At 37.7% G+C, this 20,076-nt stretch overlaps 1 protein-coding gene across 3 annotated transcripts in view; it reads right to left on the bottom strand.

Annotated features, from left to right (window-relative positions):
• The window catches only part of LOC150093217 (ras-related protein Rac1-like), a 117,716-nt gene that overhangs the window by 32,616 nt on the left and 65,024 nt on the right, over positions 1-20,076 (bottom strand). For all 3 annotated transcript variants that reach the window (XM_090414089.1, XM_090414087.1, XM_090414088.1), the window contains 2 exons: positions 12,303-12,441; positions 5,274-5,388 (listed from right to left, as the gene is read on the bottom strand). In XM_090414089.1, coding sequence (XP_090270215.1) covers positions 5,274-5,388; positions 12,303-12,427 — 240 coding nt within the window. In that variant the 5' untranslated portion in view covers positions 12,428-12,441. The remainder of the gene's footprint in view (positions 1-5,273; positions 5,389-12,302; positions 12,442-20,076) is intronic.

The raw sequence follows: 20,076 nt of genomic DNA, 5'->3' as shown, positions 1-20,076 counted from the left end.
GGAGGGAGGAACTGTTGATGACAGGTAGAGGATTTATGCTTCCATAACATAGAGATGCAAGAAAGAAACTGAGATGTCAGACATGTGGCTCATTGTTGTGATGTCCTGTGTAACGTCTCTCATATAGCTCGATTCATTAATATATAGGCTTGGGTGTATGCTGACCACAACTGATTGAAGATGACCATATATCAAAGACCTACATATTACTGAATTAGGCTATAAGAGATGTTATACAGCACATCGTAACAATGAGTCGCATCTCCAACATCTCGCCACATTCAATGTGTGGCTTGTGCTCATTCAAAGTATATCAGTTTTTAATTTAGATAGCTCTCTCTATTAATCCCTTTTTTCTTATTTGTATTCAATCTGAAGATGTACATGATAAGATATATGAAACTAGTAATTAAGTATTGTTCTTTCTAAGAATATTAAGTGGTTCTCAGCTGACAAATACTAACTATTGATATTTCAAGCCATGGAAACCTTAATTTATTAACAAATTGGTGTGTTGAAGAAGAGAAGAAGATCGTTCATTTAGGCTATACTTGTTGATAGGCATCAGCAAGTCATGTATGGGAAAATATTATCCCAGAAGAAGAAGAAAGTGACTAATAGTGTTTAAATGGGAGATTATGATGTTGTTTGCAGATGATGCAAAGTTGGGGAGCACCATGAGAAACAAAACAGGTGTAGGTTTTACAAGCGGAGATGAATAAACTGCGTGAGTGGGGAAGGAGAGTTGACAGTTCAATGTTGCAAAATGTAAAGTTTTAAAATTTGGAAAGCAAAGATGGGATAACAACTATCCATCCATCTATTCATTGGACAACAACAGATGCCATATGGTCACTCAGATGCTAGGTGATGTGCCACACTATTCCTCACCAGGTGGTCCTATTGTATGATTTCTGGAGGCTTCAACTTTCTGATAATCAGTCACTCCAGACACACCATCCATCCATCTCATTGATGGTCTACCCCTTCTTTTTTTTTCCCAGGAACTTTACCCTCTATTACTGTTGTGAGAAGTCCTCCTTCCATCCTTTCAACGTGTCCAAAGTATTTCAACTTTCTTTTGTCAATATCCTTAAGGAGCCTTCAAGTTCTGCCGATCCTTTCTGGCACCCATCCATATGTCCACCTTTCAGTATATGATATCCTCAACAGTCTTCTGTAACCACATCTCAAAAGCAGCTATCCTTTTTCTCTCAGGTTATTTTCAATCAAAGTCTCACATCCATAAGTCGCTGTAGGAAAAATAGCTGTATCAAAAATCCTCAGTTTTGTTCCTGTGGAGATAGATCCATCCTTCCAGATTTTAGACAAGTTTCTGACTGTTGTTTTAGTCATTCCTAATCTTCTTATGTCTTCTGAACAGCAATTCTTCACATTAATAATGGATTAAAGGTACTCAAACTTGCTGATTTCCTCAATTCTTTCTACATTAAGGTACACTTGTTTCTCAGAAGCTTCCCTGTCTGTACAGGTATCCCTTGCTTAACGCGATTTTGCTTAACGTGGGATTTGATTAATGCTGCGAAATTAAATGCGACAATCCCTTGATATACACGGCAAGAGTTTTGATTAATGCACCTTTAATTTACCATGCAAAAACATGCAAGCCTCGTGGCATGAGCATGACGATGTCATTCCTCCCACGCAGCCATGCTCCCAGAGCCTGAGTGCCAGCGACTTCGCTGCCGGCATTAAGAGTGGGTGTATTACAAGCTCCGGTTGTTCTGCTGTACATATTTACAAATTATGTTCTTCATAAATTTTACAGCCTATTAATCATGTTGAAGAATAAGAGAAATCCCACAACTGGGTCATTAAGTGAAAAAACGAAGAGGAAAGTAATTACCTTAGATAGAAAACTTGATATAATTAAAAGATTTAAACGTGGTGAAAGTAAAAGTAAGATCGGAAGCAAATTTGGTTTTAACGAGTCTACAATAAGGACTATTTTATCCAAGCTGATGAGTATTGCGAGCAAGGTAAAGTTGCATTTACATCTGCAAGTATGCAATGCACACATAACTGGAGTGCTACAATGGTTGAAATGGAAGATCTGGTGATTATTTGGTTGAAGACTGCAATCAAAAGAGAATTCCAATTATTATTTGACACGTCCAGAGAGTCCTAAGACTCATCGAGGAAGGACACCTACTCTACATGTCTCCGTCTCCACCGCTCAACCTCATCCACAAACCGCCTCATCTACACCAACGCCATCTACTATCCACCATCACCACTATTATTTTCACAGACAATCACAAATATCCATGCCCACGGTGGGATTCGAACCCGCAGCCTTTTGGCTGGAGAGCAGATAAGCTAACCACTTGGCCAACCAGGCTGGCAAAAAAGCTTCCAAAATGTTCCTCTAGTCGGTGAGTAGATTTAAACCCAAGTCTTCATTCGTGCAGTCAAGCGTCGAGGAGCGCACTTCCACTTCCACTAAGCTACATTTATTTTTTTATTTATTAGTGCCTATAATATCACGCCTAAAGCTCTAAGTCTGTTTTCAAGACTTAAAAGAGACTAAATATACAGAAGATAATTCAAAATTCACAGCTAGCAAATGCTGGCTTGAAAATTTTACATCTAGGGCTGGACTAAAGAATGTGAAAATAATAGGTGAAGCTGCAAGTGCCAATGAAGATGCTGCATTTATATTTCCTTCTTAGCTGCAGAAAATTATCAAAGAAAATGATTATGATTACTGCCAAATTAATGTGGATGAAACTGGCCTCTATTGGAAAAAAATGCCATCTAGAACTTTTATATCATTATTATTATTATTATTCAGGCCTCCATGGGGTCAAAAGACTCATTGTGGGAGGTCCTTCCTAAGAAACACAAAGTCTATCAAGACTCATCGAGGGGAGGTCCCCCCCCCCAAGAAACACAAAGTCTATCATACCACTCCTTGAACTAATTGACCGTTCTTGCTCTCACCCTCCATCAGGCAATGCATTCCATGGTTCAACCACCCTCCATGCAAAGAAACCACTCCTCACCCTCTTGCTCACAGTTTCCTTTCGTAACTTCCAGGGATGGTCTTGTCATCATTCCTTCCTGCTGTTCAACCAAGCGAAAGAACTCCCCAGTGTCAACCCTGTAACCACCTCTCAACAGTTTAAAATTCTCAATCATATCACCTCTCCTTCTTTTATCCACCAAACTCTGCAGTCCACATTCCCTCGTAACTATCATTGTGCAGTCCTGAAGCCATCTTTGTTATCCGCCTTTGTACCCTTTCCACAGTTAATTTATCCCCTTCAAATCCTGGGGACCAAATCTGAGAACAATAGTCCAAGTGTGGTCTGATCAGAGACTTATACAACGGAATGATAACTGTTTTATCTCTGCAGGTCAGTGTCCTTCTCATTATTGCAGCAATCCTCTGTGTTACCTTCAACACCTTTGCAATATGTCCCCTAAATTTCAGGTTTCCATCAATCATCAACTCCAGATCTCATGTCTCTCCTACTTCCTCCAGTATAAATCCTCCCATAGAGTATGCAGTGTCCCATCGATGTTTCCCAAACCTCAAGACCTTACATTTTGCTGTATTAAACCGACACCCCCATTTATTTGCCTATCTATCTAACTTATTCAAATCCTCTTGCAGGGCTGCCGCATCTGCACTATTACTAATAATCCTTCCCAGCTTTGCATCATCTGCAAACAACTGAACATCCCCCTGCAATCCACTGACAATGTCATTGATATAAAGGTTAAACAATATAGGTCCCAGCACTGAGCCCTGTGGGACCCCACTTGTAACCCTCTGCTTCCTTGAAACTGCCCGACCATACACAACTCTCTGATACCTATCGGACAGCCAATCCTGAATCCAGTTGACCAATCTGACATCCAGACCCATGTGCTGCAACTTAAATATCAGCTTATCATGTGGCACCCTGTCAAATGCCTTCGCTAAGTCTAAGAAAATGGCAGTATATGCCTTTCCCTCATCTAATGCTCTTGTAACTTTATCATAAAAGGCTAGCATATTGCTAAAACAAGAGCGCCCTTCACAAATCCATGTTGACTCTCATAGATAACATTACCCTCATATGCCCACTGCTGTATATGGTCCTTCACTACTTTCTCCAAGATCTTACTAACTACTGATGCCACACAAACTGGTCTATATTTAGACACTTCCAGTCCGCTACCACCTTTATGCAATGGCACTATCTACCTTCCTTCCATTCCCTGGGCACCTTTTCCGCTGCCAGACTTTCATTGAAAAGCCAGGTCAAAGGCAGTGTCAGTTCCCTAGCACATTCTCTCAAAACTCGTGGTGAAATATCATCCAGTCCCACAGCTTTACTGACATCCATATCAAAAAAAGCAGTAGCACAGCCTGGCTATAAAGTATCAACAGATCACTTAACTGTTATGCTTGGAGGGAATGCTAATGGAGATTTTAAATTGAAGCCGTTGCTTGTGTATCGAACAATGAAATGTGGAGAATTTCATTGCGATGGCAATGAAATTCTCCACATTTCATTGCCATCACAACAAGATCTATAAGACCTATAGATCTTGTTGTGATGGCAATGAAATGTGGAGAAATATATCTTACTAAAATCAGCGTTTTCTTTTGTGGTGAATTTTTTAATTGGAAAAGAAAGGGGAAGAATTTTAATGAGGATACCAATAGAAAAAATAGCAAAAGAGTTAACAAATAAATTATCAAGCAGTTGGAGCAAAGAAAGGGAATAACACAAAACAGGTCAAACAGCTAAATACTAGCTATTTGTTAGTTTAGATGTAGTGGCGTAGCTGGGGGGGGGGTCTGCCCCGGGTGGCACTTTGCATTTATGAAATCTTGCCATACTATCTATAAAACAGCAACTGAGTGATGAAATAGACTTCGACAATGTCATCGACGATTTTGCTAACGGAAAAGCAAGAAAAATAACATTTTAGAATGTTGGAATTAAAGTTTTACTTCAAAAATAAACATAGTGTTTTAATTGATTTCCCTATACGTCATTTTGACTTTTTGTAGTATTTTTGGTGTGTATTGAAGGGGGTGGCAAACTCAGGGACTGCCCTGGGCAGCAAAAGCTCTAGCTACACCACTGTTTAGATGCTATTAAAAGTACAACAGAACTTTATAATTTTTCTTTTACTTTGCAACCAAATTTCACTTTCCAGGTCAGAATAGAAATTCATTCCTTATTACTATTCAAAAAAAGAAATGGTGTTGAGATATCTGAGTTTAAGACATTATTTATAAAAATACTTACGCCTGGATAAGAAAGTGGGCGAAGTCTCTCATAGTCCTCTTGTCCTGCTGTATCCCACAGAGTTAAACTTACTCGTACTCCATCGCATTCCATATTCCCTGCATAATTATCAAACCTAAGAAGAAAAACAGCCATGTTATAAATTACATGTATAACAAATTAATTATTTTTATTATTGTACAGACAGACATGTTCATGAAACTTCTCATGCAAAATTTATCTTAATACATCTCTGAGTTGGTTATTAAGACCTACATTAAAAATTCCATTAAAGATATGAGAAATTTGTATGCCTTCTCAAAACGGAATTAAACTGGAGAAGGATTCACCCTCCCCCTTTCCTTAAAAAAAAAAAAAAAAAAAAAAAACTGAAGTTTTTTCTTATTCTAAGGTGGGCAAATTAGTTTGAGAACCATGTAGCTGACACACATAACAGCAGTGTTTAGAAAGTGATGTGTCCACTTCAGCTGTCCACAGTGCAATCTACAAAAGTTTCTAATTGATGTACTTTTAGTAATAAAAAAAAAATAGAAACCTAAAACAGGTTATAAATTTCAGTTAATTTCATATGCATTAATCTGCTATAAATTCCATGTGTGTATTTTATGTAACTATTCATACTGTTCTTAATTTTTATTTATGGGATATTTATTATTTATTTATTTATTTACGGATCTGACTGATACCATTAGGTAAGCACAACTGATAAACTGAATGTAATAGCATCTCTTGAGTCCTCAAAACAGCCTCAACTCCTCAGGACATGAATTCTACAAAGAACCAAAAGTGCTCCTTAGAAATGGAATGGTGGATTATCATTTTATTCCTGGAGGAGATAAGGAGATGATGCTGGCCTGGTTAGCTGAGTGGTTAGTGTATCTACTCTCAAACCACAGACTACAGGTTCTAATGATTCCTGCCACGGGCATGGATTTTTGTGATTGTCATTGCCCAGTGTGAGACTACTCACTGCTTACTGAGCTCAAAAAATTTCCATATTTGGTCTCTAGAGCAGGAATTCCAGACTATGTAAAAATAAATGAAAAAATGCAAAATATACATACATACATATATATATTTCCTGATTTACGCTCATGCGTAGACCTACACCTTTTATGGTATAGGCATTCAGAACCGAAATCCTACGAAATAGGTTGGTTACTCCTTATTCCTGGAGGTATCCTATGTCTGTAGAAGCGTGTTCAGGGCCGATTTGCCTGCTTGCAGGAGGAAAAACCCTGCAGTCCACACCCAAGACCAGCTAACTTGGCTATGTCTGAGAAAGATCCTTAAACTCCTCACATCAGTGATGGGAATCAAACGCAGGACACTCCTTTCCCAGGCATATGGTTGTGGAGTGAGTAACCACTCGGCTAACCGCACGGCTTAATATATATATATATATATATATATATATATATATTTATAATTAATAAAAAAAGAGAAAAAATCCTTAGCCCATCCATGGTACAAATGTACTATACATTTATAGAAGCTTTTTGTAAGCGGGAGCCACATTAAAAAAAAAAATGTATAGTCCCACCAATAGGATACACAGCCTTGCATCTCTGAATACTAATTAGAACCTTACGCTTGATTACATTAAAGTGGATCTCTTGCCCATTCATTTACTTACCTTTCCAGCTTATTCAAATCCTAAAATACTACCTCAGCACCATTTCTAATAAATATCTTGAGTTTTGCATTATCTGCAAACAGCTGCATATAATCCTGCAATCCACTCACAATATGACTAACTTAAAAGCAAAATAGTAAATGGCTCCTTTGCAGAATTCTTTGTTACATTCCTCTTTCCTGATACTTCTCTTCCATACATAACTCTTTGATATGTATCTGATAGCCAATCTAATCCACTAGCTGACTAACTGAAATATTAACTTTACAGGCAGCAAACCTATCAAATGCCTTTGTAAAATCTTTGTAAAAAGGCATTTTTCTGATAAAGTGGCACATAGTTGGACAAAAAATTAACATACTCTGATACATATTATTAGATTCTTCGATAGTATTCTAAATGAGAGGTTACTGTATAAATTGGAGCAAAAGTGACAAGCATCAAAGCAATGTGCAATGGAGAGGTAGAGTCTAAGTGAATGAGGATGGACACAGTCATAACACAGAGAACTGTTCTTAGGCTACTAACATACAATTTATATATTATTGATACTGGAGATGGTCTGATGGATGACACCCAATTGTTTACTTCTACTGATGATGATGACGAGTTTGGAAAGGTGATTCTGTTATAAAATTTGTGCAGAATGACTTAAATAGAGGGGATGAAAGTTTTTCCACTTCGTTATATCATAAATTAAAGATGCCGAGAAATTATATTCTTGGTTTCATCCTTCATGCAAGTGTAAGCAAACAACGTTTGTGCATGAAGTAACTTCATGACAGGACAACTTGTATATAAAGGCTAATGATTTCACATCAGTTGCCTTAATATCCCATAATGCAATGCACATATCCCTACAGACATGTATAATGCTATGCATTATGGGAAGGGCCATTGCCCAGACTGGTTTTGATCTTTATTGAGGCATCAGTAGGAGCCAGACCCAGAAGTGATACCAAGGTTGAAGTAATGCAGAAGTCATATTTCCATATACAAGTAGCCAAAGGGTGTCACACTTTATTATTAAAAAAATACTGGATTCTATACAGAAAAGAGCAGGGTTGTCAATCAATCCAAAAGTTGGACTGATTGACAACCCCTTTCTTGTTAATACGCTCTACTTACCTTTACACAGGCATTCAGTTTCTGAAGCCTGCATCTTCTATAAATACTTCTATGGCTGTTGTTCATGAGAACTGGCATCAATAATTATCCCATTCCTCTTGTAAATCTGTCCAAAGGCATGCAGCAACCAACTAACATCCTCTCACAGTTCAACTCTAAACCCACACAATAAATCTTGCCTCTTCATCATTCATCCCTTCCACTGCTGCCTTCTGGAACAGTCTCTCACCACATATTTCCTGAGGAATACAGTCCACAACGTTTCAAGTCAAATGTGAACAGTAAGTTCACATTTGACATGAAGTTCCTTATTGCCCATCCACAGTTACTAGTGTTAGGTTGATCAATCTCTCATGTATGAGTTCTCTATAAAAAAAGAGAATGGGTACTATACTAGCTTTGCAGCTAAGAGACTGGATACTGAATATTATTATTATTATTATTACATAATTCCTCCAGGGAGTCCAAAGACTCATCAAGGGCGGGCACCTACTCTACAACTCTCCATTTCCACCACTCAATCCAACAACTACAGTGAGCCACATCATTTACACCAACGCCATCTACTGCCCATCACCACCACTTGTATTTTCACAGACAATCACAAACATCCATGCCCATGGCAGGATTCGAATCCAACCTTTTGGCTGGAGAGCAGATACACTAACCACTCGGCCAACCAGGCCATATTATAATGAGCAAAATTTATTTCGTAAAGTTCATGAAGTTAGGAATCTAGGAGCAATAATGAACAGGGGAGTGTATGTTTAGGGACCAGTGCTAAAGTGATAATGAAAACACAGTGAATAACTGCAAGTTGCAAAGAACACTAACTTACAGCGATAAGCAAAGTATTCTTCCTCTTTATAAAGTTGTAATAAGACCATAAGTAGACTACCACACTCAAATTTGATCATCCCAAATTTAATGAAGAGGTGGGAGAGCACAGAAGGTTCCAAAGTAACCAATATAACATTTTTCTGTGGAACTTGATTTTGACAGCAGATTTAGAGAATGTGCACTACAATGTTTAGTAGATAGACAAGAGGGGAGAGAGAGAGAGAATATGAGAAACACAGATGTTAGACAACTTGTATAAAAAGGATTTTATCATATGATGCATTATAGATCACCTCTAAAGTAAGCATGTGGTCTTTAAGAATGTGTAAAATCTGAGTTTCTCTCATGGTGTGTGGTGAATGAACAGAATGGATTGCTAGCAGGAATAGGTACTTCATCAATGAATTACTTTAAGGAAAAATACAAGGAGATGTTGTGCACATTAAGGCAATCTGACCTCATAGAGGTGTAGAATCAATGATTATTTATTTATTTATTCGTATAGCATGAATAACAAAACATGCAGTACAATACACTGTCATTTTAAAAACATGTAAAATTAAAAAGTCACATCCATATTGGTCAAGTAGTAGCTTCCGGCATAGCATTTAAAAAGTCCAATTTGTCTCCTGAATATGCTCTAAGATAACATTGGGTCACAATATGGTCCACAGTGAGCTCCACAATCACAATGTGGGGATGGTCGTTTACCCCATTTAAAAAGCATGTCTGCACATACACCATGACTAGTTCGTATTCTGTTAATTTGAGTCCAGGATTTTCATGGGAGGTGTGAGCAAGCATCAAATCTTTCTTATAATTTGTTGAGAGAAAATTTTGTGATGTCATCTGCCTAGCTCTCCCACTGTTCTTGCCATTTTTGCATCAGATCGAAGTTAGATTGTAGTAGTAGTTGGGCTAATTGTAGTGGTAGATGTCTCAATCTCAATTGTCGTAAATCTGTCTAGGAGATTTAAGTGTATTGGTATGGCTGTATTCTCCAAGATTTTCTTATACTCCTGTAAGAGCGCTTTAGTCCGGTGCAGACTTGATGGAACAATGTTGCTAAGAGCTGGAAGTGTGTGGGCATTGATTTAATTGTGCCAGAAATCAGTCTCATTGTATTGTTTAGTTGGTTATCAACAAGTTTAATATGTGTGCTATTTAGCCACACTGGTGAGCAATATAGAGCAACAGAGAAAACTAGACCAAGATCTGTAATCCGTGGATTATCGGCTGCTGCTCCCCATGTCGTGCCTATTAGTTTTTGTATTATGTTGTTACGGGTTCTTAACTTAGCAGAAGCGTTTGTTAGGTGTTGCTTGTAAGAGAGTGTGCAGTCCAAGGTCATGCCCAAGTACTTTGGAAACTTATTGTGTCGTAGTAAACATCCTTCAAAGCAGATATGCAAAGTGACATCTTCCATGTGATTATTAAGGTGAAAGCTTGATACTTTTGTTTTGTCTGGATTGAGCTAAAGCCTCCATTTTTTGTAATATTCACCTATTGTTTTCATATCTTGTGTAAGTACCTCTTCAGCCTGATTCATGTTGTTGTGTCGAATGGCAATTACAGTGTCATCAGCATAACAGAAATTGTGTGAGATGGTAGCAGGCAAGTCAATACTGACCCTTGTGGAAGACCATTTTATTAAGTTTTCATTGTCGGGACATTTTACTTCCTAATAGAACTTGAAAGAAACATTCTGTGAGCATGGAGGAAATTAAGTGTGCAGTTCGTTTACATAGGACAATGCTAAGAAATTTGTATATAAGATCTTCATGCCATACTGTATCATAGGCTACTATTAGGTCCAAGAAGATAGCTGATGTTTTTTCTTGCTTCTGGAATCCAGCTTCTATGTATGATGTTAAAGTGAGCACTTGATCACAGCAACCACGTTTTTCTCTAAAACCAGCTTGTTCAATTGGGACATGCTGCATGATTGGTATGGACAATCTGTTGTACAGAAGGCGTTCTAACATTTTATAGGTGCAACTCAATAAAGCAATAGGTCTGTAACAGGTTTAAGAATAGGTTTGCCTCCTGGGGCGGTTTTCCAGGTTTAAGAATAGCAACTGTTTTTTGACTTCTTAAACTGGCTAAGTAATCGGCCAGTAATAATATATCAGAAAAGAATTCAGAGAGCCATTTTATAGTATTTGGCCCGCTATTAATCAGAAATTCAGGATGGACACCGTCGAAGCCTGGGGCCTTGCCCGCTTTGATATCTTTTATGATGGCTTTTACTTCATCTATAGTGAAGATTGAGGCATATTGTGAGAAAGCAGGGGCATTTGTTTTTAAAGTTCTAAGTTCTTTCTTAACTTTCTTGGTATGTTCATGGTCCATAGGTACCTTTGACATATTAATGATTTGATTAGCTATTTTCTCAGGGGAAATAGTTATGCTTTTCCTTTTAGGTAGGATAGTTGTTGGAGAAGATTCTAAGCTTTTCTACTTGATTGTTTGAAGTCAAGGTTTTTAACCATATCAATTTTCAAGATGAATTCAGGCCATGTAGTAATTCATCTGCTATTTCAGGATCTTCACTTCTGAGGAACTCTCTATAGAGATTTTCATTTTCTTCATTCCATCCGGGGACATAATCTTTTCTGTAACCTCTAGGGATATATTTTTTCACAGTTGATATGATCGCTCCTACAAATCTCTTGATTTGTACGAGCGACCATATGCAACCAATGAACACATTTATCCAATTCATTTGCAAAATTTCTCCAATTTGCTTTTTTAAAATTCCAATGCGGTCGTGGAAAGGATCTTGCTATAGGTAGTGTCATACCAATTTCTAGTAACATCGGTCGATGTTGTCTGTGTGGGAAGTTAGAAAGTACATATCGTCTTGCTGGTAATGGTTGCCCTTCTGTGTTTAATGAAACAAAACATAAGTCCAGATTAGATTCCATTTGCCATGCTGCTGATCTAAAGGTATTTCTATCCTTGGCATCAAACACAAGGTGTATATTATTTATTTCTGTCCATTGAACGAGGACAATACCACAGTCATTGTTATCACGGTACTTCCATTCTTCATGATGGCTATTAAAATCACCAGTCCATACTGTTGGATGCCATCACATCTATAGACCAGAATCAATGATAATACATAAATGCAATCTCTACAAAACCAAATGACTCATCATACGAATCTCCTAATCCCAGCAAATGCATATCAAAACCTTGTTTTAAAAAAATTTTTCACTTATGCCATCCACCAATCCACTCTGGTAGAGCATTATATTTATTATATTATACAAATACATCCAATTAAGGGTTAATATTTCATAAAAATGTTTATTATTCACTTTGATTTCATAATAGTAATGGCACTATAGTAGAAAAAGAAGAATTAAAATATAAAATAAACAGAAGAATTACAATTCAAAATTAAAATATTTACTTACACTGTGGGGACATAATCACCCTCTGGGAAGCTACTTGTTGTGTAAGAAATCAGAAGACATGTTTTGCCAACTGTTCCATCGCCAACAAGAACAACTTTAATTGGTCGATTTCCCCTTGACGTCATGTAGTCAGATGGTTCTGAAGGAAATATACAAGTTAGGAGTTATTCAGTAAAGGAGTTAATCTAAAGCTCTTCTTCTAAAATATGGCTTGAGAACACATCTTTAGAGAAAACAATGGAATTTAATCATATGTCTTTTTTTTTTCTTTTTTGATTATTTTCTGTACAATGATTTCACACATAAAAGTTTTTGAAGTTTTGGATGGGTCAAGGTTGGGAATAAGGAAAACACTTATTAATAAAATGTTAATAAGTGTTTCATTTTCTCTCAAAATCGCCACTGTCCTAAAATTTCATGAAATAAGAGGTGGCTTTCAAACCCATTTTTACTATACAAGTTTTATTACTTCACCTAAGGGGCACAAAATTTTCAACAAACATCCTGGAGTTTATATATTCCATGTTATTGTGGCCTTTCTTACATATGACAAACATCTAGAAGTCTGGAAATAAGACAAAGAGAACATACTGGAGATGTGAATAACAACAGAGAAGACAGATCAGCCTAGCTTTCCACTTTTCTTTCACACTAATATTGAATGGGACAGGTGCTCCATGCCTTACATAGAGGACAACTGAAATGCCTGCAACATCAAAGAAACTATGATCCACTCACAAGGTACACTCAACAGTAACCAAGGAATGATTCTATGTGATATTTGGAAGTCGCTTATTAGATCTCTGCTGGCCTGGTTGGCCGAGTGGTTAGCATATCCCCTCTCCAGCCAAAAAGCTGCAGGTTCAAATCCTGCCATGGGCATTGATGTTTGTGATTGTCTGTGAAAATACTAGTGGTGGTGGGCAGTAGATGGCATTGGTGTAGATGATGATGGTAGTTATGGTTCGCTGTAGTTTGTGGATTGAGTGGTGGAGACGGAGAGTTATAGAGTGGGTGCCCTCCCTTGATAAGTCTTTAGACTCCTTGGAGGTGTCACGTAATAATGATCTTTCCACATATCAGACTTTAATGTTTCTACCAAATATTCCACGTTCCATGTACCTTCTGTTTTTTATTTTTGTGTAACAGTTTTCTACATGTTTTGTTTTTTAAGCATGTTTAACACTTTATTGTATTATTTTTTTTGTTCTTCCTAATCCAGAAGTCACTATCATGTTGGTGGAAGTTTTTCCACTTGGTTATACTATAAATTACAGATACCAAGAAATTATATTCTTGGTTTAATCCTTTAATCAAGTGTAAGCAAACAAAATTCATGCCTGAAGTGTTTTCAGGGCTAGGGCAACTCATATAAAGAAGCTAATGACTTCATATCACTTGCCCTAGTATCATATAATGCAAAGCACATATGCTTACAGACATGTATAATGCTATGCATTATGGGAAGGGTAACTACCCAGACTGGTTTCGGCTTTATTAAGGTCTAATCAGTGTGAGCCAGACCGAGAGGTGATACTAAAGTTGAAGTAATGCAGAAGTCATATTTTCATATACATAAAGGTGTCACACCTCATTATTAAATTACTCTGGATTAGAGAGCATACATAGCAAAACTAGGTATAATCACCTGTACTATTACGGCCTAATAAAAACCAATATCAGTTATTTTACTTATTAACATTCTGTTCTTGAAACAGAATTTGAAGGCTATAACATAATGCAGAAAGACAGTAAGGATAAATAGTGAAGAGAGAAGGAATGCTAAAAAGCACACAGATTATACCTACTCAAGGTATGGAGAAATAGATAGCAAGCAGTAGCAAATGATAACATATTTAGTAAAGTGGATATGTCCATATTTAAAAGTCTAGAAATAAAAAAGGTGACTGTAACTCTGCTGCATGAACCAAATCTAAATAATAATGATTAAATGCTTCTTTTTTTTTTTAGGTTGAGAATGGCCAAAATAAGACTGTCTTAAACTCTTCCAGTTCTGAAAGGTAATGTTGTTAAACACTTCATGAAATTGTTTTTTTTATAACTGTTTCCTCCTACTTTAATCAATTCTGTTTGTTCTTATTAATCAGTTTTATATGATTATTCCATTTTGTTTGTATTGTGACCGTACAATAACAAGTACCAAAGATTGTCAAGAAACCTGACTGCAAAAATCTGCTTTTAAAAATGAAATTTTTTAAAAAAAAATTATACTAAGTGTTCCACAATTTTTTAGTTTAATCCCTAAGTAACTATAATGTAACTGCCACCCTTCCAAGAGAATAATCATAGCAATGACTTAGAAGTGTGGCAAGCATGTGAAAATCTCAAAAAAATCACATGCATGTAGAACTAGAGAGCAGGAGATTCTGATAAAGAAAAAGATTGGAGAATTATATCGCGAGAAGAAGAATTAGAAGAAGTCCTACTAGGATATTTTTTGAATATGAAAAAAAAACAAAGTTGTCAAGTTAGAAACCTCCATATGAAGACTGCTAACTCACCTTCATTTGAAAAGGCTGCTCACATCCTAAATAGGATTCCAACCTAAGTCCATTCAACCTTGAAATTCTGCATGCATGGTCATGGGATATCGGCTTTTATATCAGCTGATGATATAAAAGCCGATATCCCATTTAATCCCATGTTCACATCCATATTTACAAGTTTGTAATATCTTTAGCATCATCAGTTCATCTACCTCTATTCTCACCTCAGTCTTCACACCAGTCATTGCATTATCTCCAACCGAATGATAAACTGTCATCACAAAGTGATCACTTAGTAATTCAACTATTTCTTCTGATTCTATCACCTTCCTACCATATTCGTTAAAGTTATTCTTCCATAAATGAAGTCCACATAAGGTAGACATGAAAGGGGGAAATAGTGACAATGGCTATGAGGCAGTGTGGTGTAACATCGAGGTTGAGAGGAAGACATATTTAGTTGGATGTTGCTATAGGTCTAGGAATGTGGAAGGTGGTGATGAAGAAATGTATAAACAACTTGGATTAGTGAACAAAGGAAGGGTAATTATTATGGGTGATTTTAATTATGGTGGTATAGATTGGAATGAAGAGATAGCATTTGGGAATAAGAAAAATGAATTTCTTGAGTTCTTAAGAGATAACTATCTCAGGCAGCACATAAAGAAAGGCACACAAGGATCAAGAGTTCGAGATCTCATCCGTTCATCAGAGGATGTAATTGTTAAAGGGGTTTCACATTTTCCTCCAGTTGGTGAAAGTGATCATGAAGTAATTACCTGTGTTGTGGCTAGTCATATGCAGACTTTTGCGAGGAAAGGATATATGTGGAATTTTAAAGCTGGTGATTATGACAACTTAGGAGACAACTTCGAGCTATAACATGGAATGAGGAGTTGACTGGTAAGGAAATAAATGCTGCATGGGAACTTACAAAGAAATACATAACAGCATCAATGTACGAATGTATCCCAAAGGACAAAAAGCTGAATAAGGTAGGTGTAAAATGGAGCTTAAGCATGAAATCTGTAAAAAGAAAGTACTTTGGAGGAAGTATAAGATGAATAATGGTAATCAGTCACATGAAGAATATAAAGAACAACCCAGGAGAATGACTCAGTTAGTAAGGAAAACAAAAGTAGAGTATGAGCAGAAATTGGCAAATCAGGCTAAGAAAAACCCTAGAGAGTTTTTTAGATATGTGGCAAGTAGAAGTAAGAATGATCATGGAAAGATGAGTTAAGGGATGAAAGTGGTAGAATGGTAACTGCTGCAGAAGACATTGTTGAGGTATTCAGTGATCAATTTATAAGGGTGTTTCATCCTGATTAGGGTGGAATCATGAAGAACTTAAGTGTAGAGGACATAGGAGAGGATAGCTTAATTGTGAGTGAGCAAGAGATATTTGAGGAAATAAATAACCTTGATTACAAATTTAATAAGCCGAAAGGCTATTTTACCGGCGAATGTTAATAGAAAGGGGGATAGTAAATCCCTTTATGTTTTTATAGCCGGGTACGAAACTCAGATCGAAATCCATACAGTTCCATTTCATTTCATTGAAACTCTATGGATTTCGATCCGAGTTTCGTACCTGGCTATAAAAACATAAAGGAATTTACTATCCCCCTTTCTAAATAACCTTGATGTTACTAAGGTGATAAGATTTGATGATATATCACCACGCATCTTAAGGGAATGTCCCAGAGTAGACTCTTATTAAACAGGCAGTAGCATTGGCATGCCTGTTTAATAAGAGTTTTGCAACAGCACCGGTACCAAGGGAGCGGAAGGAGGGTAAAATTGTTCAACTGCATAAAGGGGGTAATAAGGCTGTAGTTTCAAATTATAGGCCGGTCTGTATGTCTGGATTGTGGTGAAGGTCCTGGAGAGATTGGTGAGAAGTAGGATACAGAAATGGGTTGATAACAGCAGTATTCTCTGTGGTTATCAGCATAGATTTGTTAAGAGGAGATCATGTTTCATAACTTATGTACTACAACAAGGTGACAAATACCTTAGACAGAGGAGATGCATATACAGTGGTATACTTGGATTTTGCAAAGGCTTTTGATAGACTGCCACATGACAAGCTCTTAAATAAATTGAAACAGATGGGATTGGATAACAGACTTCTGTGTTGGATCAGTGACTGGCTGTCGGATAGGTATCAGAAAGTTGTATATGGAGGTACAGTATCTCGAAAGAGAAAGGTCACCAGTAGTGTACTGCAGGGGTCAGTTTTGGGGCCATTGTTGTTCAATTTGTATGTTAATGATATTGGGTTGGGTTTAACTAGTGATAGCTGTTTGCAGATGATGCAAAACTGGGGAGAGCAATGCACAGTCAGGCTGATGTTAATGCCTTACAGGAGGACTTGAAGAGATTGCATGAATGGGCAGGTAAGTGGAACTGTCAGTTCAATGTTGCAAAGTGTAAGGTTTTGATATTTGGTAAGCAATGATGGGATGCAAAGTATACACTTGGTGGGGAAACTTTAACAGAAGTAGAGGAGATGAGAGATCTAGGAGTGATAGTGGACAAGGACCTGAACTTCAGGGGCTACATTGCACAAGTTCTGAAGACATCACATTGAATAATGGCAATGATGCGGATAATCCTGACATGCAGAAATAGAGAGGTTATGATTCCATTGTATATGGATTATTGTGCACAGATTTGGTTGCTGGGTTTTCATGGTGGCAAAGATATGTTGGGAAGGGTACACAGAAGATTCACAAAGGTCAGTGGTCTTTGGAATGTGGAGTACGAGGGCAGATCGAGAGAATGTAAGTTGAAGAGCCTCATGGATAGGAGGAAGGGGGGGGGGATATGATTGAGACATATAAGCTGGTCAGGGGTTGTTATCAGGTAGGCATGGAAGAGATTTTTCATAGAATGGGAGAGGGGAGTAGAACAAGAGGCCATGGTGGAAACTGTATAAAGAGGGTGTGAGCAAAGGAGTAAGAAGCAGGTTCTTTGCATGGAGGGTGGTTGGTGAGTGGAATGCATTGCCTGAGCGTGTTGTGGATGTGGACACATTGAATCAGTTTAAGACGCGGTTGAATGAGCATTGTATGCAATAGTGAGTACCTCCAACGATGAGTCCCTGACTCCATGGAGGTCAAATGTTAATGCTAATAATAATAATAATAATCTTATCTTATAATAATAATAATAATAATAACCCTCTCAAGAGAGGAATGAAGCTGATTACTAGGGAGATAGTGATGCAAGGTTGTTTCCCGTTGCCTTCCTTGCCGTATTTATGACTGTAGCCTGTGTGTTCATAGGTCCGGTTTGCCTGCTTGCAGGTTGAAAAACCCCAGATAAAGTGGCGGAAAAAATCCTGCTGTCCATGGCCAATACCAGCTAACTTGGCTATGGATGACGAAGATCCTTCAGTTCCTCACGTCGTCGACAGGAATCGAACCTAGGACACTCCTTCCCCAGGCATATGGTTGTGAAGAGCAAAGCCACTAGGCTAACCGCACGGACAACAACAATAATAATAAATAATCTTTCTTCCTTTTACCTTTAGGATTTCTTTTGTCCTTCTGGGCTCATCTCCTCTTGGAATCTAGTTTTCTTTTCTTTCTATGCTGGTCCCTTCTTGCTTGTTCTTTGCAGTACTTATGAGCTTACTGATCACATTCCTCCACAGCATTTTGCCTTTTTTTTTTTTTTTTTTTCAGTTCTGCTTAATAATGCTACTCCTCCATCATTTAACTTTTAGATTTGACCTTCTGATCCTAGGAGTATACAATCTTATACCACTTTCATCAATCCTGCCCCCCAACCATTTCCCATCATGCACCGCTAATCCAACCAGGTATGCAATCTGATACTGCTTTTAAAATACTTTTTAACACCATTTCTCATATACTGCTGACATCCTCCCCATGCAGTTTTTTATGCCATGACAGTGCAGTAGGTCATTTCCAAAGTTTTCCATACTCAGCATTACACACACACACACACACACACACACACACACACACACACACACACACACACACACACACACACACACACACACACACATGCTGTTTTATGTTGTATGTATATGTGTATGTTTTATGTATATGCATATATATTTTCTTTTTTTTTTTGTCTTGTGAATCCCACTGTTGAAAGACTAAACCCGTTATATACATTAATATCATGGGTGAGTTACATATTCTGGAATCCCTGATAAAGGTGCTTGAAAACTATTCCAAGTTTAGTCTTTATCTCTATAGGCAAGATGGTGGTTTCAGACTAGACACTGCAATTCCTCTGTCACCTAAAGGCATTCACAAACACCCAGGCCTGCAGTGGTATTTAAACCCACACCCTATTAGGTGGAAGCACTAGGCAACCAGACAGGCAAATTTGTTTACCTTAAAATTTCACATGCTTAAGCACTTTCCAAGTGAAGACTACACCATCACTCTCTTCCATAGAAGGAGACAAAGTGATAAACAAATCCTATGATGCTATCACCAGATCTACTACAAAACCCAGTTCTCCAAAATACTAACTCTCCAAGTAAGGCCAAGGCCAAACATACAATCTAGCATCTCTCACAAGTACTATTAGTACCATGTGTTAACCAACTGCCCCAATGGATGAGGGGGGGGAGGCAAGGGGCCCTGGCCCTCTCCAAAAGAAAAAGGACAAATATACTCGAAAATTTTCCAAAAATCTTTTCCTAATTAAAGTTCGTTTTTTTATTTATCTTGTGTCGTGTCTTTTATTTCTATACTACTTATGAATTAGCAGTCACATAAGGTGGGAATACCCTGAGCTCTCGGAATCACAGCCGCTGTGAATGCAAGGCGAATGAAGTAGTGCTCGGGCAGACCAAGCACTACTTCGTTTGCCCGAGTCAGGCCAGAGGAGATCACGGGTATCATGTATTGGCGATCACTGCAGATAACCAGTCATAGGTCATATTCAATATATGAAGTGTGTATTCTCAAATAGTCTACTCAACTCCCCCCCCCCAAGATTAAATCTTGAGTGCTCGGCTCCCTCCAAGATTAAATCCTGAGTGTGCCACTGGTTGAGCAGATATGTTAACCACCCAGCCAACCATGTTAACCACCCAGCCAACCAGGCCAAATCCTCAAAAAGGCTGGCAAAATCTCTTTGAAAACCTGCAAATTATACTCTTTAGCAAATAAATAAGACATGAAAATACTCCCAAAAGACAACAGTAGAATGAAGAAATAGGTTTTTGTGAATTTGGAGTTGAACTGTGAAAGAGTGCAGCCACTGTATGT

This window comes from Typopeltis vanoorti, chromosome 24 (assembly GCF_054136105.1).
Source record: "Typopeltis vanoorti isolate ZY-2024b chromosome 24, IOZ_Tvanoo_1.0, whole genome shotgun sequence".
Taxonomy (NCBI): domain Eukaryota; kingdom Metazoa; phylum Arthropoda; class Arachnida; order Uropygi; family Thelyphonidae; genus Typopeltis; species Typopeltis vanoorti.
The sequence above is the reverse complement of the archived record's forward strand: the minus strand, read 5'-3'. Positions and strand labels throughout refer to the sequence as shown.